The following is a 24,359-nucleotide window of genomic DNA, read 5'->3' as shown; positions in this document are numbered from 1 at the left end:
ACACCTTCACCTTTCCATAGGCCAATAACTCAATGAGTCAATCTGTCCCTCTCAAGACTGCCATCACTCTATCAGCACGCAATAATGCTGAACTCAATTCCAGATACAGTAATGCTCGGAAGAGACAGCCATTTTCCACCATGTGATAAAAACAGCATGCGCCAAGTGCTGTGGAGATTTATCATGGTGTCTGTTTAAATGTAGCCAATTTCACTTAAATGTGATATTAAAGAATGATGCATGCTTCAATTTTGCAGGTTCCCGCGGTGTGAAGGGATTCTCGTCTGCCTGTGGCAGTATTTAAACCATACAGCCTAGAGTATGATTCAAACCCTTGTGTAGTGCCGGTGATGTAATGTTCAATATTGATAACGGCCGTGAGCAAGATGGGTTCTAATCATTTATGAAAATATTGTGCAGCCAGCGTGTGTTTTTCCCCCTACTGTTCCCTGGCCCTGCTGCTCCTTCACTATATCCATGAGCTCTATCTGATGGGAAGAAATCAACAAACACCTTCCCGCCTCCGATCAAATTAACTCCTGTATAAACGCAACCCTGTCAGAGAAGTGGCTCTGTGCACACAAAGTATAACATCCCCTGAAGTATTTTGAATGAATTGTTGCCAACACTGAATCTAAATGGATGGCATTGAATTGAATCTCTAGTATGGCATCTGTGGATCTTATTTTTCTTATTTTTCATTGAAAAAAATTGGACACACAAACTAAACTCAAGGATGAAAGAGCCCTATCATAGTTCAGGGCAGAAGAGCCTATGATATCCTGATCTGAAAAAGACTAATCTCTGACACTATTCAGTTTGAGATGCTCTAAAAGAAGTGGATCATATTTTTTGACATTATAGCAGTGTCTTGGTGTATGGTACATCTTCCTGTCTCTGGCTCTAGTAATGTTGACCTCTCCAGAAGGAGTAGCCTCAACGCCATCCCAAGACAAAACCCTGAACTCAAGGTTAAGGAATGTGAACTTGAAGGTTCTGCCCATACAGATCCACCCTGGGGGCAGACAATTCACCTCAGACAATTCAGAACACCAGCTCAGCAACCGGCCTGATGGTGATCCTGTACACTTTGCAATCCTCTCTTTTCTATAGCACTATTCTATCTTCATCCCTCTCTACTACATGCCATTTACTAAACGTTCCAGGATTAGAATCCTTTACCAAAGAGAAATCTTTGTAACCTTTGTTAAAGATTTTTCTCCCTTCTCTAATCTGCGAATGAGATTAAAATAACTGGACTAATTTGCCTTTGAAGTTTCTAATGATAATTTGCCTCTTAGGTTTTTCTAGATCAAAAACATGCCCTTAGCTAAAAGCTTGAATATAAGTAGACTTTCATAGTTTAAATGTGCTCTTGTGCAGATTCCTCTGAATAGCACAGCACTGCCATTGGCACAGAAAGGAGCTTGTTCTGAATGGTCAAAACACAAAGAAGACCAAAAGGATCTTGAACCATTTATCACACACTTTAAGACAGGGAGGAGGGGGGAGAGTTGTCAACGCTACCATAGCAGAGAGTGTAGTTATAGTGGTGGTCTCCCCCTAAGGCACACACACACATGGTTTAACCTTTTACACTCGTGGGACTTGGCCTATATAGATAGGGCTAAATTGAAATGTTTCTTACAGAAGAAATATGAAACATATGCGTAACCATGGTAGCAATTGAAAGGGAACAGTTTGGAGATTATGGGGAAATGATTAGACCAAAAGTGAGGACACAACAGTGGACCTGACACAAGACTGAATCCAAACAATACACTGTTGATTTTATGTGCATTTTACATGTACTGTACTTTTCACCGCATTTGTTGATGACGAAATCTGAAAATACTCTGGATACATTCAGTAACATGAATATTCCTGGAAAATGTGTCGTAGGAGCAACACAAGACAAAGAAACATAAGGGTTTGAGTGAGAAGACTAACTGGTGTTTACAAGTGGCCACACACCTCCAAAGTATGTACAGTTCCTAAGTCATTTCAATGCACTTTTATGACTCAAATATGATTTTTTTGGGCTCTCCTAGCTGTGCCGTTGAGGAACTAGAGCAAGCACACTTGTAGTTGTTTTGTTTGGAACACAACCCTGCATCCCCGTCATCACGCAATCACTGTTGTTGTTTACAGAATCCAAAATTGGTCCATTGTAAATCTCAATCTGGGTAAGGTGGACATCATTTGAAAGGTTGTTCTATTGGCAACATGACTTTCTAAGTTATAAAGTGCAATATTACAGTCTTAGGCTTTCACAATGCAATTCAGAGAAACAGTCATTTTGGTGCGCACAGAAAGGAGTCATGATTGCCCTGTTCAGGTAAATGTGCCCCGGCTAGTTTTCTTCACAGTAGACAAACATAGGCTCATTGTGTTCAGAATAACCCAGGGTATGACCCCATATCATCTTGTAACTGTGCATCAAACATATTGATCATAAACGCTGTACTATATATGACATGAGTTTTATGATATGGAAATGTGAAGTCCACATTTGGACTCACGGGTGTTTGGCTTGCTTGTATGACATCAAAGCAGTATTTATTATAATCTTCAACATATCAAAATACGTTGAGTTAATTAATTTAAAGCATTTTCCTCACTCAGTCAGCAAAACATTTGCTAAAGTTTCCCAATTAGCGGGAGGGATGGGGGCAACTTATTGTGTGTGGTGCTCAAGTTCAGAATGGCTGTCAGTCAAAACCCATACAGCGCTGTGAAGCGCAGAGCCTGAGGTCTGACGTCATGTATAGCATGTTGCTGTTCAGCCACTATGTTCCAATTTAGCCATTTATCAACCTGTATACGGGTACGAGTGTTAAGGGCTGCAGTGGCGAGAGGGAGAGAGAGAGAAAGAGACCAGTGGAAGAGCCGTCACCGTAAACAGTCAAGGGCGTGGCAAGCAAGGTTGAAGAGAGAAACGGCATCTGAAGAGTTAGGCACAGGGGACACCTAAAACACCCTCCTGAGAATTGGTATGGAAGGAGGTGAAGGGTCAGAAAGCTATTAATCATGGCCAAGGAGGAGGATTAAATGGCTGGGTCACAAGCGATTGAGGCGTTTTAAAAGAGTGTGTTGTGTCTGTCTTCGATTACAGAGCACAGGCCTCAGGCGCAACAGCCATCTGAGCTGAAGATGAATAGAATATGACATCTTTACATTTTTCCTTCCCTGATCTCTTGTCATCACCAACAGGGCAATTAATTGTATACAATGGTTAAACAATTAACCTTTCTATGTGCACAATGGACTATTTGCATTTACCCTCTTTTTTATTTGCTCTGACTCTCTTGCTCCGGGTCTATGCACACACACTGGACTCTACCCACACATTCACAAATACTACACTCACACATGCATATTAACGCTACACACACACACACACACACACACACACACACACACACACACACACACACACACACACACACACACACACACACACACACACACACACACACACACACACACACACACACACACACACACACACACACACACACACACACACACTCATACTCTTCACATACGCTGCTACTCTGTTTATTATCTATCCTGATTGCCTAGTCACTTTTACCTCTATCTACATGTACATATTACCTCAATTACCTCCAATACCTCGTACCCCTTCTTTTTTTATTTTTTGGGAAAATGTTCTTACTTTTGAACTTTGCATTGTTGGGGAAGGGCTCATAAGTAAGCATTTCACAGTAAAGTGTACACCTGTTGTATTTGGCGTGTGTGACAAACTTAATTTGATTTGAACATTACTGTGCTTTACTTTGGACCCTGTGGTCATCAGAACAGGATGTAATGTCATCCAGCAGTCATAAGTTGTATTGGAATTATTATCTAAAGAGATACACATTTTCCTCACATAAGGAAGAGAGAAGACTTCGTAAAACTTGATGTTTTTCCTGGGCCATGGGAGTAACCTATGCTCTCCTCTAGTCAATTTGTTTAATATTTTTATGATTTTTGTGGACATTATGGGTTACGGTCAAGAAACCTGTGACTCCCTCACATTCAATTTGATTGGTGGAGCTGCTGTGTATGGGCTTGAACAGGAAGTGCGTTGAGCGTAGAAGGATTTCAGAAATGCAACAGAGGTCTGGGTTGTTTTCCGGAGCCTGGAGAAAATCTACTCCCAACAGGTTCACTAGTATGTGACCTCCCACAATGCCCTGTTCAGAAACAATGGGGGTTAGGGCCAGGGGACACCAAAACGACGTTGTGTGGGTTTAAATAGGTGTGGCTCACCAATCTTAACTCTGAAGCTGATAAAAGTCCAAATCAGAACTACATCTGAAGGAATTTACACAGCTACAAGGACATGTACATTACACATTGTCCATTCAAAATAAACAGAAATAACTTAAAAGTGTAACATGGCATGGGGGAACTCTCCCATTATTCTTGTCTCACACGTTCAAGAGCACACACACACACACACACCTTGAATTGGTGTCACACTTGCTTTTGGTTTATTGCACAATTGGCTTTGATCTTTCATGCGCCATACATTGCATTAATTATTAATCTCGCCTCAGCACAAATGTGGTGAACACCTTCAATACTCAATGAGATGAGGAGAACTCTGCACAGGCCTACAGGGTGGCTTCAGGACTTCCTATATATAAAATGTTCCTATCCTAAACAGGGCAGGAGGGACTTGAAGAGGGGCTATGGTATTCTGCTGCCAAAACTGCCTCCAACAACTCTCTGGGTGAAATGTAATCTCAAGTGAAAATGTATTTTTCACTCTTGTGAAATGTATTCAAGTACAGTACATGCTTTTCCACGTGTGCAGCATATGTGGTGAGGGTTAGGATGTTGAGGCAACACAGATGCAGTTTGGATTCGGGATAAACTGTCATGCCCAGAACAGGATAGCAGGGGAACAATGATGGAGAAATGACCTACTTCTCTGTGCTCTAATGCAATGGGAGTTATGTAAATGCCGCATGCTGCTGTATACTGTAGGTACAGTAGCTCCGGGGCCTGTGAAAGTGTGCCTAAACTTTGATGCATCTGCAATGAATACATAGATTTTTTTATGCATTGCCGATGGCTCATGAATACTTTTGATGCCAGTGGATGTGAGAGGAGAGTATAGGTTGTGGGATAATAACATACAACTTACTGCAGTGATTCCCAACCTTTCTTGGTTACTGTACCCCAAATCACATTTTACTCTGTCTGAAGAACCCACAAAGTATCCCTCGTGGGATTTTACCAGTAGGCCTATGGTCTTATGAGTCTTCCCAAGTACCCTGTGGATAGCCCAAGTACCCCAGGTTGGGAACCACTGACTTACTGTAACCCCATCCTACCCCTTTTCAAGCCCTGACATTATTTTATGACTTCATATTTAGTTATTGTCTCTCCCTTTGATACATTAGTATAATCATTAGCCTATACTTTGAACATGAGAAATGTAATTATTTTCAATAGGCATGTTATGGATGTTTTATGCCCATGCCACAGCTTTGATTTGACTGGGTTAAATACAATAGGTGTATGCTAAACAACGGAAACGTCAGAATGCCTTCCTTCACGAGAAAAAAAAGCACTTTAATTACCTTCCCCTTGCATCAATTCAACCTTATTTTGAAATGCCAAGTCGTGTGTAAATTCGAGTTTTGGATAAATTGGTTTCATACCGTCTCAAAATTCAGTTTGTAATGGACCGACGCTAAAGTGACAGCTATATGAGGACACTTAACAAATGTTCACATGTTGGCGTCGACAGTAAAAGTCCTACAAGGGTTAATAATAAACTCCCCCTTTCTCGTGTGTCGTTGCGGTTTTCTTGCGTTGGTGGGAGTCCCCCTTTCGAGGGTCCCTTTTGCAGTGCGGATCCAGTAGTTGGAGTTCTAACTAAAAAGAGAGGAGCGCAAGGAGTGAGCGCAGCTGAGTGAGCAAACAGAAGTAGAAACATTAGGTGAATTTTGACACAAACGAACGTCGTTTTTGAAAGACTGTCACTTTTACTGCCCTGGATCCATCTTTCCAGCCTTGTAGAATAACGCCCTTGTTTCCCGCCTGAAAACTCACACGGTCGTGTCAGCTGGCATGAGCTAACCCACCAGACATGGAAACCAAACCGTTCTTGTCATTGGGTAAGTTTTTGCTCTTCGAATTGTTTTTTATCGCAAGATTTGAGTTGTTACAACGTTTAGACTCACGCAGAGTTTCCGAGTGATAGTGTCGTTTATGCACTGTATTTTGAAGCTTCAGAAATGAGTAATTACAGTCAGGTAAAATAAAAGTCATGTTTAGTCTACGTTGTGCACAATATATGGAAAGACAGACTTCTTGTTTGGAAGTTTTCAAGAAATGTTTCACGGTAATGTTTCACAGAAAAAACTTGAGTCGCGTCAGGCTTGTCAAATACTACAATTCACTCTCGTGTGCCACTGCTATCTGTCCTGATGACATCCGCCTGATTAGGGTGACATCTCATTCAGAAAAATCATACTCTCTCTTTCAATAGAGTTCATATTAGAATATTCTGCAAAATATGGTCATTTTGATTCGATTTTTTTACGAGATAGGCTACTATCTAAAATCGAATTTACCCAAAACCTACTCGCGCATTCATTTTACATATAGCCAACTGTCCCAGGGAGACACACCTGGCTAAATTACGCTACATTGCGTATGCACTTGGGGACATAGTATATTAAATACTTAAAAACCTAAAGTGCAGTTTTATAGCTAATCTCATGCTTTTTTACAAATTTTGCCATGTGGCTGAGAGAAAATGTTGCTGTTTTGAAGCTCAGGAATTCTTGAAAGATGGGCAAAATTTGAAATATATGTTTTGATAGACCAAAGTATAAGCTATCACACCATGTAACGGAACAACCTATTTTATACAATGCAACTAACTGGATTCATGTCAACTCCATCAGACACCATCAAAGGCATGTATACTGAACAAGAATATAAACACAACATGTAAAGTGTTGGTCCCATTTTTCATGAGCTGAAATAAAAGATCCCAGACATTTGTCATACGCATAAAACGCATATTTCTCTCCAATTTTGTGCACAAATTTGTTTACATCCCTCTTATTGAGCATTTCTCCTTTGCCAAGAAAATGCATCTACCTGACAGGTGTGGCATATCAAGGAGCAGATTAAACAGCATGATCATTACACAGGTGCACCTTGTGCTGGGTACAATAATAAAATGTGCAGTTTTGTCACATAACACAATGCCATAGATGTCTTAAGTTTTAAGGGAGCGTGCAATTGGCATGTTGACAGCAGGAATGTCCACCAGAGCTGTTGCCAGAGAATGTAATGTTAATTTCTCTACCATAAGCCGCCTCCAACGTCGTTTTAGAGAATTTGGACGTACGTCTAACCACCCTCACTTCTGCAGCCCACGTGTAACCATGCCAGCCCAGGACCTTCACATCCGGCTTCTTCACCTGCGAGATCGTCTGAGACCAGCCACCCGGACAGCTGATGAACCTGTGGGTTTGCACAACCAAAGAATTTCTGTATAAATTGTCAGAAACCATCTCAGGAAAGCTCGTCTGCTCACCATGGTCTTGACCTGACTGCAGTTTGGCATCGTAACCAATTTCAGTGGGCAAATGCTCATCTTCAATGGCCAATGGCACGCTGGAGAAGTGTGATCTTCACTGATAATTCCCAGTTTCAACTGTACTGGGTAGATGGCAGACAGCGTGTATGACGTCGCGTGGGCGAGCAGTTTGCTGATGTCAATGTTGTGAACCAAGTGCCGCTTGGTGGCGGTGGGCATAAGCTTCGGACAACGAACACAATTGCATTTTATCGATGGCAATTTGAATGCACAGAGATACCGTGACGAGATCCTGAGGCCCATTGTCGTGCCGTTTATCTGCCGCCATCACCTCATGTTTCAGCATGATAATGCATGGTCCCATTTTTCAAGAATCTGTCCACAATTCCTGGAAGGTGAAAATGTCCCAGTTCTTCCATGGCCTGCATACTCACCAGAAATGTCACCCATTGAGCAAGTTTGGGATGCTCTGGATTGACGTGTGTGTGTTCCAGTTCCCGCCAATATCCAGCAACTTTGCACAGCCTTTGAAGAGGAGTGGGACAACATTCCACAGGCCACAATCAACAGCCTAATCAACTTTATGTGAAGGAGATGTGTCACACTGCATGAGGCAAATGGTGGTCACACCAGATACTGACTGGTTTTCTGATCCACACCCCTACTTTTTTTAAGGGTATCTGTTACCAACAGATGCATATCTTTATTCCAAGTCATGTGAAATCCATAGATTAGGGATTCATGTATTTCAATTGACTCATTTCAATGTTGTGTTTATATTTTTGTTCAGTATAATTGTTTAAATGATTGTCCAACAAGTGTTTAAAATTCTTGATTGTTTAATTCTAACATTATATTATTCAAATATGTAATACAAATCTCCAAACTTCTTTTTGTTTTGTGTTATAGCACTATATAATGCCTCAGGGCTAATTTATTTAGCATTTTGGCATGTTTTTCTTGATATATTACACATATTACATATTACAAATATTACACATATATTACACATATTACAAATTGCAAACATTACACGTATATTACACATCATTTCTGTACATCACAGAAGACTGAAATATAACAAAACCGTTTTACATAGAAACACCAGATTTTCGGCGGGTTTTTGAAATAATGTTTATTAATTATGAAATTATGACAAATATTAGTAATATTCCAACCATGAGGCCACTACATGGACGATTTGGTAATTTGACTGCAGGAAAGAGTTAGACTAGCCACTGACGAAGTTGACAACAGATACAGACATATTTACAAATAAAAGTTCAATACAAACATTTGTAAAATATGGAAAATTATTAATTTGAAAATCCCCAATAAAAACATAACTTTACAGACCATGAGTGGTCTTGTTGCACTACATGTAATATGGACATGAATATAGGGTCCTTATGGTGGAGCTCATTCCTGATTCATTTAGGATTTTAGATCAATCTGAGTTCACCAAATCTCTGGACACATCTTTTAGGAATCACAATTTTGAGAGAAATATTATTTAAAGTCACAGAGGGCTATTGCAAGAAACTACATAAGATGTTTTTTGTGTTAATATGTGACTTGCTCTATCATAATCAGTCACATTGACCCCAAAACACATAGTTTTCTACAGTGCTGGGAAGAGGAGAAGGCTAGCTTTCTAATGAGACCAATATGATCTCTACTCCAAATATCAAGCGAGTTACGTGCCATTACATGCTGTATCACCAAACCATGTTTTTGAGAAAAAACGCAGTCAAAGTTTGCAGTTACTTTTAAGATATTTATTCAAATAATTAATAACATCTATTTACTTAATACAAAACACAATCCATGAAATCCAGTGACATGAGTGCCTGTGTTCTTCTACCATACACACACACACACACACACACACACACACACACACACACACACACACACACACACACACACACACACACACACACACACACACACACACACACACACACACACACACACACACACACACACATACGCACGCACGCACACACACACACACAGTCCTCGAACATATTATGGTTGTGGCCCATAGTTTTTTCATCTTAGATTACATTTGGAGATAAGGCTTGGGAGGATAAGTAATGAATCAATAACCACGTTAAATAACATCTCTTATAAATACGTCACAGATAATGAGTATAGATGTGCCCAAGCAACCCTCTCACAAACCCAGGACCTGCATACTCTGTATGACAGTCATACAGAGTAAACAACATCTGAAAAGAGCTGAAACAGTGAAGGGGATAGAGGGGTGAGCACTAAAAACGGTCAGAGTAATCTCTGGGGCGGCAGGTGAAAAATCTGTCTGTGCACATGAGCAAGGCACTTAACCCTAATTGCTCATGTAAGTCGTTCTGGAGCGTCTGGTAAATTACGCTAATGTAAAATGTTTCTCAACTAAAGTGAGAAACGTTAAACAAAATCTGACCACACGTCACCAGAGAGGAAGGACTTACAGTCTCTTTGGATACGATTTGTATGGGCCTTCGTTAGAGTCTTTGCCGCTGGTCCACTGGCTTGAGCTGACGAACGTTTGATACAAATATAACTATCTGAAACTACCAAGATTCAGGAAAAGGATCACGCATCAAAGTTTTTATACTTGTGCCACACAGAGGACTTGGTCTCAAATGTCGGTAGCACCCGGATGTCTGCCCTCTTAAATCCAAAGATCTGTCCTGGGAGCGGCATCGCTTGGACATCAGTGAAGTTGACGTAGTGGACGATTCTCTGAATATCCTCGTAGGACAGCACCCGTTTTCTGGCAAGACGACTGCCACACCTTTTCTTCCTCGAAGCCATACCATGTTCCTTGTAGAACTTTCACTGCAGTCAGCTTTTTGTACAAATACTCAAATCAGAAAATAAATGAGCTCTTGTATTTCTTTTCATGATGCAGCCTACTACTCATACTTTCTTAAAAAACTCATGAACTTTTTCATACTGTTGCAGCCCCAATAACAACAGAAAACATCAAGTTGTATTACTCTAAAGAAAACTTACCCGTGTAGAAACTTGAATGTTTCTCTGTAGATTTTCTGTCTATCAAGGAAATAATGTCCTCTGATGTTTCGTTTCTTTTTGTTTGCTCGTTTCCTTGCAGAGGTTAATGGAACCAGTGATCTTGCCAGTGAGCACTAGATGTTATTCATCTGAAAACAAGACAAATAACAATATATAATTCTTTAACATTCAGTCATCTTCATAATATATTCTAGCCAATACATTTTCAAGTAATATCAACAACAATAACACAGACAAGCTAAACATAACCTGCACTCATTGAAAGGCATGGGTGAATCCCCCCCCCCCCTACACCCACACACATACAACACACACACCACAAACAGTACACACATGCAAAAGACACACACACTTTTACTAGTTGTGTAAATGGGTCATGTTTGATATAAAGGTATGTGATAACAATATTCATGGCAATTTCATGCATTTATGTAATAGGACACATATAAGCACCCACCACACACACACACACACACACACACACACACACACACACACACACACACACACACACACACACACACACACACACACACACACACACACACACACACACACACACACACACACACACACACACACACACACACAGGTCCCATAAATTACTACCTACATAGCTAGCTACTTTGCATGGGCTACACATCCCCCTCTTCTCTCCCTCTCTCCCATGCCACACGTTAACTCACTCATACACACACACACACTTGGCTTTAACACACTTGGCTTTGTAATGTCATCATCATTACATGTATAACAGTTTAGATGTAACTGTAAAATAATCTTGTATGCTCCGAGACTCAGATATGGTTTGGCATAAAGACAATTTGAGATATTCTGTTATTTAATATGGTGTTTTATTTCAAGGTTAATTTCAAGGTTAATATCAAGGTTAATTTGCTTATCTATGTCCATAATATTGGATCAAATGACATTCATTAGACCTATAATTCATTATTCATTACAGCAAAATAATTGAATGTATTAAATTAATAGTTTAGTTCCAAAACGGCATAAAAAAGACACTTTGAAGCTAATTTCTGAAGCTTCTATATTGCAATAGTCTACATGCTATAGAAATACAATGGATTTTACACAGCATACTATTATTCCCAGAGTGCATTTCAACTTCCATGGTGCAATGCTCCGCCCCGGAGCTGGGTTGTCACTAGTTACCACAGCCACAAAGTCAAAATGGCTATAAGTAAAAATCTATAAGAAAAAAAAAAGATTTTTGGTCTTCATTTAAGGTTATGATTAGGCATAAGGTTGGAAGTGTGGTTAGGGTTAGGCATAAGGTTGGAAGTGTGGTTATGGTTAGGCATAAGGTTGGAAGTGTGGTTAAGGTTATGGTTAGGCATAAGGTTGGAAGTGTGGTTAAGGTTATGGTTAGGCATATGGTCGGAAGTGTGGTTAAGGTTATGGTTAGGCATAAGGTTGGAAGTGTGGTTAAGGTTAGGGTTAGGCATAAGGTTGGAAGTGTGGTTAAGGTTATGGTTAGGCATAAGGTTGGAAGTGTGGTTAAGGTTAGGGTTAGGCATAAGGTTGGAAGTGTGGTTAAGGTTAGGGTTAAGGTTTAAAATCAGATTTAAAGAAAAGTATTTGTAGAAATGTGACAAACACCTGTATTCGGCCCTATGTAGTAAAATTTGAAATTGTGTTTTTTACATTGGATAAAAGTAGAGACATTGCATATCATACACTGCAGTTGAGGAACAATGGGAAAGTAATTCTGCTTTGAAAGTTGATAAACTTGTAATCCCACTTTTGAGAAAATGTCATTTCAATGCTTTGTTACACCTACTGGAGAGCTCTACTTTGTCTAAACCCATTCAGCATCGTAAACACCCTCTTAAGCATTAGCCCCACTCATCTCTTTAAGGATTCAAATGTGAGGCCATGTGCTAAACAGACTGAGTTGTGTAGTAAACAACCAACGTTTTCAAGACTAAAAGTGGTGAAAGTAGTAGCCTAAAATAAGGAAAAACTCCAGGTAAAAATACACTTTATCTAGTCCTTAGCCTATATCCTAATCTGACTTTGGTGCAGGTCATGTTGTTCTTCACATTACCGTCTCTGGTAAACACACACTATGTCAAATAAAATCTAAGTTTATTTGCCACATGCACCGGATACAGAAGGTGTACAGAAAGTGTCCAGATAAAAATATTGTATAAATATTTTATAATTATTAGATGATTCTTACCCAGACACACTTGTCTAAATTGATGGTTCATGTGAAAGAAATGCTATAACCACCCCCTCAGCCACATCCAGCTAAGTGGATGGGTCACTGTTGTCTAGACATGTACACATGTTCATGAAATACAATAGATGGCCACGTAATCAGCCCCAGACACACCTGGCTAACTTGATGGGTCATGTGATCATCTGGCTAAGTGGAATATTTGGTTTAGAAATTTAGCTGGCTAGCTAGCTAAATGAATAAACCGGCATAATCTCAACTCATACTACTACCAATGCAAACATTGCCATAGCTGTAGTATAGATCTGCAGGTAGCTAAAGCTAACCAACTAGGTTCAATGCTAGCTAGCTAAACTTAGGCTATAACTAGAAATGTAAATGTGTTTCTGATTCGAATAATATTACTACACAGATCATACCAGCAAGCTAATGTTCGCGAGCTTAACTTACAATGAAAACGACTTTCTGACTAAATTTGAAACTTATAATATTTGAAAATGTAGCTAGGCTGTTACTCGTATATTGTACATAGATGAACGCTTCATGGCAGACTGGAACCATTTAACTCTGTTTTGTTTGTAGCTACATAGTTTTTGGCCAGCGTTGTGTCAAGTCACTCTGGTTCACACTGACCATGGCATGTGCAGAAAGTTTCCCATCACAACTTTTTCAACTGTGGATGTGGTAACTATTGAGGACACCAGGGCTGCTGGCAAACGAGAAGTAGTCTAAATATATTGCTGTCATAGCTAAGTTCTTCTGGGTTGTAATCATATTATAATGCTTACATGAATGTCGCTCAAAAATGATTTGAATTTAGTTGCTAATAGAATAACGTTACAATGAAAATCTCATGTGTAAAATAGTTTTTACGTCGTTTTGGAACTAAAACTCCCTTGCACTGCTTTGCAGCACCTTTTGCATAGTTGTTTCGGTGGGCTGGCCTTCATCATCTGCTCTGTAAGCAAAGTATTCCCATAGTTCGCTTCTGAAACGAGTTTTGTCAACAAGTTCCGGGCGTGGCGGTATGATGTTTTCGTTAGAAGAAGCCATGTTGTAAGCAGATTCTCTCCTCTCGCTTGCTTCTCAAAAGTGGCTCGCACTGTGTTTACTGCATGTGCAAGAGCAAGTAGCCTGACTAGCTTACTACTGCCACCTTGAGAAGATTCAGACAAATAACTAGACAGACTCGATCCTCTCAGTTCGTATATGACTTGAGACACATTTCACAAAAGTACGAAAGTAACACAAATTCTAGTACTGAACAGTTTTTCATGTTCTAGTATTGAAAAAGTACCGAAGTTTCTTTATACCGTGCAACACTATATTGAAATGTATACTATATGTTTTTTATTCTAATGAGAATGTCACTATTTTATATTTTCCTCTGATACATTGCAGTTCAGAATTATGTTCATTAGTGCTGTACCTTTTTTCATTACACTTAATTATGATGAAAATATTATTATGATGACTATTATTTGAATTATCGTTATTATTATCTGAAGTAGTAATTAGCAATATACAGTAAAGCCTAGGCCTATTATCTATTTGTCCCAAAATATGGGAAAACAACTTATAACTATAATATTTCAACATATCATGTGGATCTATAGGCTTAGTTCTTTGGAGTCTTTTACACTTACAGACACTCACAGTGTAAATGATTAAAACCCAGCTACTGTATGTCTGGTGAACTGTATAGAGCACAACTTGTCCCCTGTAGGAGAGACATAGCCCGAAGCTGTAGGCAGCCGTGTTATTGTGACTGCAGGTCTTTCAGGGGCGCCTCATGTTACAACTTGACACATATCAGCAGCCTGCCCCCCCCCCCACCCCCCCCCACCCCCCCACCCCCCCCCACCCCCCCCCCCCCACCCACCACTGCCAATCTGCACAGATGAGAGGCACAGGGACTTCTGGGATATCTCTATCTGATTACACACCTGATCACTGGCACTGTGATCACACTGGCCTTTATGTGGCTTATCAGACATATGGAACATCTCACCATGCCAACTTTCACATAGACATGACAGGTTACTGTTTTATATTTTTCATTTAAAAAATGTAATTGAACCTTTATTTAACTAGGCATTTAACTATTACAGGCCTACTGTAGTTTCCGTGTCTCCGTGTTAGAATCATTGACAGTATGATTTTTCCAAAATGTTTACAGGCCCAGCATAACTTAAAGTCTGCATGTGTGTTGTAATAGCAGTGTAATAGCAGTGTAATATAAGTGTAATAGCAGTGTAATATAAGTGTAATAGCAGTGTAATATAAGTGTAATAGCAGTGTAATAGCAGTGTAATAGTTAGTGTTTTATTAATCAGCATCTATCTATGCTTCTTTAGTACAGCTGAGGTTCTAATCATTCCACACTGTTTCAACATGCTGTATCAGCATGCCATTTGTCGTCAGTTCTTGATTTGTCAGTCCGTAACTCTGGATTTAAATCCCCGCTAATGCTCTGATTGTTAATTGTCCACTTCAATGACACCACTAACTCTGATAAGCCCTTGAATCTATTGAGTAGTTGCTCGCTCTGTGTAATTATCTAGAGTTGTGTTGCATTAGGATTCAAAACATGCCACTGTTTGAAATAACAGTTCGAGCATTTTACAGTTATGGATTGATTGTTGGCTGTGGTGATGACATCCTGCTTTTGGCGCGGCATGTTCTATATGCTGCTAACTAGCCACTGGAGCCTGTTTTTTCTGTTTTTCTCCCTCTTCACTTAAAGCTGTAAATATTGGAGCAGTGACATTGAAAACAGACGGAGTGTCAATTTAGTCAGAGGAATTTGAGTGTGGCCATCACAATAAGCCAAGAAACCATGTATTAAAAAGGATAGTGTTCTTCGCCAGCTCGGATGGATTTTGGGAGAATGGGGTGTATTATTAAACAGAGAAAATGACGTGGTCTTAACTGGCCTGGTTGTCTTCTCCATGGGGGAAGAGAGCAGATCTAGTAATACCTGAGATGTACTGCAACTATGTTATCTATGGCTAGAGATAACTAAGGATAACCGTCCTCATTTAACCTAATGTATCATGTAACATGAGGGTTGCTACACTGTTTCAACATTTTTATGGGTTTTGTTGTTTGGTTGCTTGTAAGATGGCGGCAACAGACATAGCAGCTCTGCTTCTAGCTCCTATGAAACTTTGCAGTATTTTGTTTTTTTGTGTGTTTTTGACAAGCATTTCGCTACACCCGCAATAACATCTGCTAAATATGTGTATGTGACCAATACAATTTGATTTGATAATGGAACTGACTGAACGTAAATAAGACTGCAGAGAGAGCTGACACAGGTTCAGAAAGTAACATTTCATTAAATAAGTGTTGGTGAAGTATTGCTTTTAGCATGGCAGTGATGGTGATGGTGAAACAAATATAGAGGCACTCTAAGGGATAGGTTAACTTTTCCTCTTTCTATTTGATGGAACCAGATTGGACAGGGACCTTTTGGTGGAAGCCAGAATGGCATTGGCCTTGGTGTTATACTCAACCCTGACTGCAAACCTAAAGAAAACATAGTAGTTTGCTAAATACAGTTGAGCTCAACAATGTCTGGTATGGTCATTATTGATGAGCTGGTTTTATAAGTGTGTCCCACCACCTGTTACTGAAGTTGTTTGTTATTCCTAGTACCTCTACAAATCAAGGGTATACACTTTATTGTTCTTGTGTATGTTTGGGGGGTAGCCTATTTCAGGAATAGAAGGTAACCCCCGCCCCCTCGTCTTCCCACCAGTGAAGTTCATGGTCTTTGATGAGAAAGTTGGGGGGGTGAAGGCAGAGGGTGGGAGACTGCAGGCTGCATTCCTCTCCTGGCAGTAATTCAGGAACAAAGGTAATACTGGGAGTGGGTGTGTCTGGTGGGGGGGCATGGAGGGGGGGGGGGGGGGGGTGAACGGGTGGGCTCTGCACCGCGAAAACGCCTTGGACAACTTTGTCTTTCACAGCCGTCCAGTTTTGTGTTCCTCATGTGATGCTTTTGCTTTCCTTTTGAGAGGGGGCTGCAGCTGTCATTTTTATTGGAAGAGGTTTATAGTGAAAGTTAACAACTTAAAGTGACAGCTCTCTCTTTCTCCCTGACCCTCTCTTCCACACGCCCCCTCAAGCCTCACTACTCCTTCAATTCAAAGAAAATGTTCTCCCTTTCCCTGCCACCCCTCCCCCTCCCTCCCTGCCAGCATTAGAACCAAATGTACAAGACAGAGAAAAAATTGAAACACAATTATGAACACAGCCGCAAATGAAAATTCGAGGTTCTTTTTCAAACTGGAAGTTAAGTGCCTTGGAAGTCTAGACTGTCACTTTTCATAGGATATACTGTATGTGCTGCTCTGCTGGCAGTAAAAAAGGAACTGACTCTGGGAGAGAGAAGCTGTGCACCTCCATGCTGATGATCATATGCTGTATCACCCCAGCCCCAGCCTGTTTCTGCTCTCAGAACAATACTCATCACAAACTGGGCATCAGACAGAGGTTCATGGCAATCGCTCAAACAGTTGTTAATTATTTGTGTTTAAGGTAGTGGGAGAGGTTTATTGATAAGGGCTGCGCTGAACTTTGAACCTTAAACATTGACCCCTGACCCCTGTGTGCTTTACCATTGGAGGAATTTTGCTTTGGGCATTCAAGCTTCTTTTTTTTTACCATTCAGCTTTTACCATTCTAAGACCATTCCGTTCATGCTGAAATGCTCTACTGTGAATCTATTCCTATAGAGTATTCCTTTTCCTGCACTGCAGGACACGTTCTGGATGCCCACCTCTCTGGCTGATTTGCAGGCTGAGGGAATGTGAGAATGTGTCTGTTCTGTTCTGTGGGACTGAGAGTATTCAGGATGCACACAGCCACTCTTTTGAAGTCTCTGTGGGGATTTGACCAGATCACACTCATAATTCGCACAGAGAGAAAGATCACTCTGCCCTCCTACCCAGAGATCCCACGGCTCTATACTGCACGGAAGAGAGAGAGAGAGGGGGAGGGAGAGAGAGTGGGGGGGAGAGTCAGAACACAGTCCACTAGAGTATTATGGTTAAACCTCCATCAAGGACTTGTTGTTGCTGGCCAACTTTACTTAACTGAACATCTCTTGAATTGCGCCCTGAGTTGAATTGTGCCCTGTAAAATAGCTTGTAACACTTTCTTTCACAGTGCTCTAATACAGGAATATTGCTTGGAAGTTTAGTCAGTAATAATGTTGTGATTAAGTCATGAGAACTGGTTTGGTTATCCACAATGGGGCTAATTGAGACTTAGGAATTTAAGTCTTTCCTATGCACACCTTTCGTATGCACTTTTCAGTATTTGGTAGTCAGACTTACCTTAGTCAGTCACAGGTGTGGCTCCCTTGCATGCTCTGAATAAATGTCATTCAACAGCTGAAAACCCTCAGACTTGTTGGCCAACAGATTTTCTCGTGGAGTTTTCATTCAATAGGGTTTTCAGTACATTTATCTGAAGCCATCCCTTTAAATACAGTGTACCTTTTAGTTAGAATTTTGTCGACAGACTCAGTAGAATCATTTTACAGATTCTTTATATACAGATCAATGAAATAAAGCCATCTAAATATATGCATATTTGTCTCCGTTTCTGCAGATTTAAAAAATACTCTGATCTTATAGATTATTTAGGTTTCAGAAAGTATTTATGAATCATAAAAAAATGGTTAGGAAAGCATTTACTCACAAAATAAAGAAAACTGGGGATTGATTCATTCTGAAAATTCCCACATTCAGTTCTTCAACCCATGTTAATGTTGGAAGATTAGTGTACATAGAATTATAATAGGGAGAATAGTCTACAATAGTAGGCTATACCCTCGCCTATTGCCCGCAGGGCCTGTTTCCCTGGGGCCTGCTGATGTACCCTCCGGGAGACGGTAAAAAGGCTTCTGATTGTATAGCGTTTCAAAATCCAATTGCGGGAAATAAATAGCTTTGGAAGCAACTACTGTTCTTCTCAGCTTTCTGTGGGTATATTTTTTTATTTGTTATCTCTTAATATTGAGCTCAATAGCAAATATTTTCCAACCAAGATATTTGACATGGTTTTAAGACACGAAGCGTGAAATGCACAATTGCGCATCGGCCATTGCGGTTGCATAGTGTAGGAGGCTACAACTGCAAAGTATTTTTTAAGACATAAAATGTACAGTTAGAGTAAGTCATGACTAATGTGCTAGCTAATATGTTTTGAGTTTTCACTTCCTCATGTGATGAATTAGCCCCAAAATAAATGAGCCTATGATATTAGTACACATAAAGATGTAGGCAAATTCATCTCTATTGAACAACAAAATTCCGACAAATCTGGAGCTCATCAATACCCTATTGTCAACCCACAATTCATGACAATCACTGGATTAGGTTGCACATCAAAATATCTTATTGAATAGCCTACCATCTCAGTAGTCTATTACACAGTCTAAAGCACTGTGAATGTCTTTATAAGGTGATATATATATATATAAATATACAGTTGAAGTTGGAAGTTTACATACACCGTAGCCATTTAAACTCAGTTTTTCACAATTCCTGACATTTAATCCTCGTAAAAATCCCTTTCTTAGGTCAGTTAGGATCACCACTTTATTTTAAGAATGTGAAATGTCAGAATAATAGTAGAGAAAGGTATTTATTTCAGCTTTTATTTCTTTCATCACATTCCCAGTGGGTCAGAAGTTTACATACACTCAATTAGTATTTGGTAGCATTGCCTTTAAATTGTCTAACTTGGGTCAAACGTTTTGTGTAGCCTTCCACAAGCTTCCCATAATAAGTTGGGTGAATTTTGGCCCATTCCTCCTGACAGAGCTGGTGTAACTGAGTCAGGTTTGTAGGCCTTCTTGCTCGCACACGCATTTTCAGTTCTATAGGAATCAGGTCAGGGCTTTGTGTTTGCCACTCCAATCCCTTGACTTGGTTGTCCTTAAGCCATTTTGTCACAATGTTGGAAGTATGCTTGGGGTCATTGTTCATTTTGAAGACCCATTTGCGACCAAGCTTTAACTTCCTGACTGATGTCTTTTTAATTTTTTAAAATATTTTTTATTGATTATCCGAAACATACAGTATACTTGCAGTGAAGCTGCTCAACAGCTACATAATACCAGTCATCCAACAGACTCCCATTCAGAGCGACACACATAAGCATCCAGGGTCAATGCCCTGCTCAAGGGCACGTTGACAAATCTACCACCAGGCCAAAAAACGTGAACCCGAACCCTCCAAGATCCCCCCACAGTTCCCCAATAGCTGTCCCTCAACCATTCGAGACCACTCCCACAACCACCCCCACCCCAAGAAGAAGAAGAAAAAAAATACAATTAATTTCATTCCCCCAAGAACCCCCCAATGCACCAAGAGAATGAACTAAAGATCAAAAAGGAAAAGATAGAAGAAAACAGCAAACAACAATGCACAAAAAATTACAGATACTTTTGTACCTGTTTCCTCCAGCATCTTTACAAGGTCCTTTGCTGTTGTTCTGGGATTGATTTGCACTTTTCGCACCAAAGTACGTTCATCTCTAGGAGACAGAACGCGTCTCCTTCCTGAGCAGTATGACGGCTGCGTGGTCCCATGGTGTTTATACTTGCGTATAAATTGCTCCCAAGGATGAAGCAGACTTGTGGAGGTCTACAATTTTTTTCCTGAGGTCTTGGCTGATTTCTTTTGATTTTCCCATAATGTCAAGCAAAGAGGCACTGAGTTTGAAGGTAGGCCTTGAAATAGATCTACAGGTACACCTCCAATTGACTCAAATTATGTCAATTATCCTATCAGAATCTTCTAAAGCCATGATATCATTTTCTGGAATTTTCCAAGCTGTTTAATGGCACAGTCAACTTAGTGTATGTAAACTTCTGACCCACTGGAATTGAGATACAGTTTATTATAAGTGAAATAATCTGTCTGTATACAATTGTTGGAAAAATACTTGAGTCATGCACAAAGTAGATGTCCTAACCGACTTGCCAAAACTATAGTTTGTTAACAATACATTTGTGGAGTGGTTTTAATGACTCCAACCTAAGTGTATGTAAACTTCAGACTTCAACTGTATGTGAATACATATATATATAAATATATACAAATTTCTTGTTAACAAACTATAGTTTTGGCAAGTATTGTGTGTGTGACGCTGCGTGACGCTGCGGAAAACAGTTAGTGGCACCAGTGCCACCAGGGGAACATGTTAGTCTAGGGCCCTGTCAAGGGGGGGATTTTTAATCTGCTGCTGACTAATGTTTTCTTCTGCCAATTTGGCTGTTGGGAAGAGAATCATGTGATTGGATGTGATGCAGAAAAATGCACATGGAAGTCAGTGATTTATTTTTACTATAGGTTAATGAGGCAATACAAATGTGATGTGACTAAAATGAAAGGGAATTGTTTTCATCATTTTGACAATAACTAGACTAAATCATTATTCAAGTGACAAAAATGTGACTAAGACTTAATAATATTTTAGTCAAAATGACCAAGACTAGACTAAATAAAAAAATGTGTGCCAAAATGAACACTGATACACAGAGAGAAAAGTTCATAAAAAGGGAATTCCCCCAATAGAAATTGCTGTAGAATTCAGATTTCTTATGATCCTTCATGATCTGATATCTTCATACTGTACTTCTGTCTTAAAAATGTATGAATTATTTCACATTTAATGAGCTTCAAGTACACTGATCAAAAACATAACTGATGATTTCTCCCATTTAAACCATTTCATTATAGGCAGTTTAAAACAAGTATTTGTATATGTATATACACACACACACACACACACACACACACACACACACACACACACACACACACACACACACACACACACACACACACACACACACACACACACACACACACACACACACACACACACACACACACAAACCCACAGGAAGAGACAGAAATAGAGTTTTATGGTATTTCTATGAGGCGTTTCTTAGACATAGAGGTGTTGGGACTTCCCCCACCTCCAGTCTGCAGCCGTGCTACTACGTCTCTCACCTCAACAGGCGCCAGCCAATGAGTTGAGTGATGATCAGTGTGCTGCACGCCAGAAGGCCACAGTAGCAGCACAGTCTTTAAAACACACTGCACAGGTTACAGGAAGGTGCCACGATGTTCAGCCCCAGCCAAGAATCAGATTGGTGGAAAGATGTGGCAGAGGGGTTTAGCAGCAGTGGTGTAAAGTACTTAAGTAAAAATGCTTTAAAGTACTACTTAAGTAATTTTTGGGGGTATCTGTACTTTATTTTACTATTTCTATTTTTGACTACTTTTACTCCATTACATTCCTAATGAAAATAATGTTTTTTTTTACTCCATACATTTTCCCAGACACCCAAAAGTACTCGTTACATTTTGAATGCTTAGCCGGACAGGAAAATGGTCTAATTCACGCCCCTATCAAGACAACATCCCTGGTCATCCCTACTGCCTCTGATCTGGCGGACTCACTAAACATACATGCTTCGTTTGGCTATCCGTAAATAAATTAAAAAAAACTGAAAAATGCTGTCGCCTGGTTTGCTTAATAAAATTAATTTGAGTATAAGTATATTTACAACCAAATATTTACAACCAAATACTTTTAGACGTTTACTCAAGTAGTATTTTACTGGGTGGCTTTCACTTTTACTTGAGTCATTTTCTATTAAGGTATCTTTACTTTTACTCCAGTATGATATTTGGGTACTTTTTCCACCACTGTTTAGCAGTGTAGGGGCACAGTGCATGGGCAGACCCAAAGTTCTCTTAACCGCTTTTTAGCCCTTTTTAGCCCTGGACACAGAACATCAGATGTTATTGATCTGGTGTTTTGTGTTGTACACAAATGTAGAATCTTAATTTGATCACTATTTTGTTGCTGAGAATTCTCCTGCACGACAGGAAATGCAAACTTGTAGTGTATTCGAGGGTTTAAAAATATATCTAAAGTTTGTAATTCCCACTTAATGTCAGACTTGATTTGCTGTATCACATTTTTTATCAACCCCTACGTATCACATATTTTATCAACCCCTACAATAATCCACATAATAATTCACATTTCCTATTGCTGTGGGATTATTTTCCTGCTGTAGCATATTGGCTCAAATTAAGATCCTACATCTGTGGCTTTGGCATTAAGCAGGGGTCTAGTGCAGCTGTTTTGAGTATTTTAAACAGGAATCTATAGGGATATATCTGGATTTAATGCAGAAGGAGGGAAAGAATGAGTTGGGAGGTGAAAAGAGAGTAAACAGTGGAGTGAGTGAATGGACAGTGAAGAGAGAGAAATGGAAAAAGAGGGAAAACATTGTGTATAACGTAGTGGAGAGTGTAGACCGGTGTGTATCTACTAATTCCCAGGATTATGCTGGTGTGCTTAAACCAACCAGTCAGATTAAGGGCCATGATTGTAATTAGGATAAGCAGGATCCATTACAGAAACCACGGAAACAGTCCTAGCAATAGAGACTAGACTACTTCGGTCCCTTTTTTTGTTACCAATCCATCTCACCCCTCCCCTTGAGTGGAAGTGATAGGTGCAGTGCTGCTAGAGCATAGGGCACAGGCATATATATATATGAGAGAGAGGGAGAGAGAGAGAGAGAGATCAAATGGCTGTTGAGTTATTTTCCTGTCAAACAACTTGTTGTTCCATATTGTGTTGGAGGCAGAATGTGTTTGGGTGACATTAAACCTGACTCATAAAGAGCCTTTGGTTGTATCAACTCCCCTCCACTGTATTTTATTTTGGTAGGAGGAAAATAATTTATTTTTTGGTCATATTTCAGAGAAATATCATGTTTCAGCTGTTGAGCAACACAGGTGTCCAGGCAGGCAGGTGCTGGCCATGTCTTTGTCATTGTGTGTTCTGCACAGTGCTTACATTCCCGCGCCTGCAGAAACATCTCCGAGAAGTTCAAGTGTCACTTTTTGGACGGTTTCTTCTGTTACATCCTGGAATGAATGACATGAGATGAGCTCGGATTATACAGCCAGACTAGAGCAGCCGGGAGGAGGGTGTGTTTGTGTGTGTGTGTGTGTGTGTGTGTGTGTGTGTGTGTGTGTGTGTGTGTGTGTGTGTGTGTGTGTGTGTGTGTGTGTGTGCGTGTGTGCGTGCGTGCGTGCGTGCGTGCGTGCGTGCGTGCGTGCGTGCGTGCGTGCGTGCGTGCGCGCATGTGTATGTACATGTGTGCAGTGTTTGTACATGTGTGTATATGTAGTGCGAGGCCTGGTTGTGAGTGAGCAGCAAAGGGCAGGGAGGCTCAGACTGCCAGTGTGAGCTGTCTGGGAGACGGAAGGTCAGGGGTTGTGGTAAGGTCGTTCTCTGTGGGAGGCAGGTGGCCTCTGGAGAGACACCAGCGCTTCTGCTGTTTCTGCCTCAGCGTGGAAGTGAAGAGAGAGAGGGATGGGAAAAAGAGAGAATAACAGTAATATCAGGGACATAGAGGGAGGGGCTATTGTTAGTAACCGTTAATTGATTCGGTGAGCTAAAAAGGGATGCTGTTCATTT

General features: G+C 40.2%; 1 protein-coding gene across 3 annotated transcripts in view; it reads left to right on the top strand.

Moving 5' to 3' along the window:
- Nucleotides 1-5,858: 5,858 nt before the first annotated feature.
- Nucleotides 5,859-24,359, top strand: part of LOC139543943 (retinoic acid receptor RXR-alpha-A) — a 156,839-nt gene continuing 138,338 nt past the window's right edge. For 2 of the 3 annotated variants that reach the window (XM_071350539.1, XM_071350538.1), the window contains exon 1: nucleotides 5,860-6,140. In XM_071350539.1, the coding sequence (XP_071206640.1) occupies nucleotides 6,113-6,140 (28 nt within the window). In that variant the 5' untranslated portion in view covers nucleotides 5,860-6,112. Of the gene's footprint in view, nucleotides 6,141-24,359 lie in introns of all 3 variants that reach the window. The other variant, XM_071350537.1, reaches the window with a different exon arrangement.

The sequence above is a fragment of the Salvelinus alpinus genome, chromosome 18 (genome assembly GCF_045679555.1).
Source record: "Salvelinus alpinus chromosome 18, SLU_Salpinus.1, whole genome shotgun sequence".
Classification (NCBI taxonomy): Eukaryota; Metazoa; Chordata; class Actinopteri; order Salmoniformes; family Salmonidae; genus Salvelinus; species Salvelinus alpinus.
The sequence above is the reverse complement of the archived record's forward strand: the minus strand, read 5'-3'. Positions and strand labels throughout refer to the sequence as shown.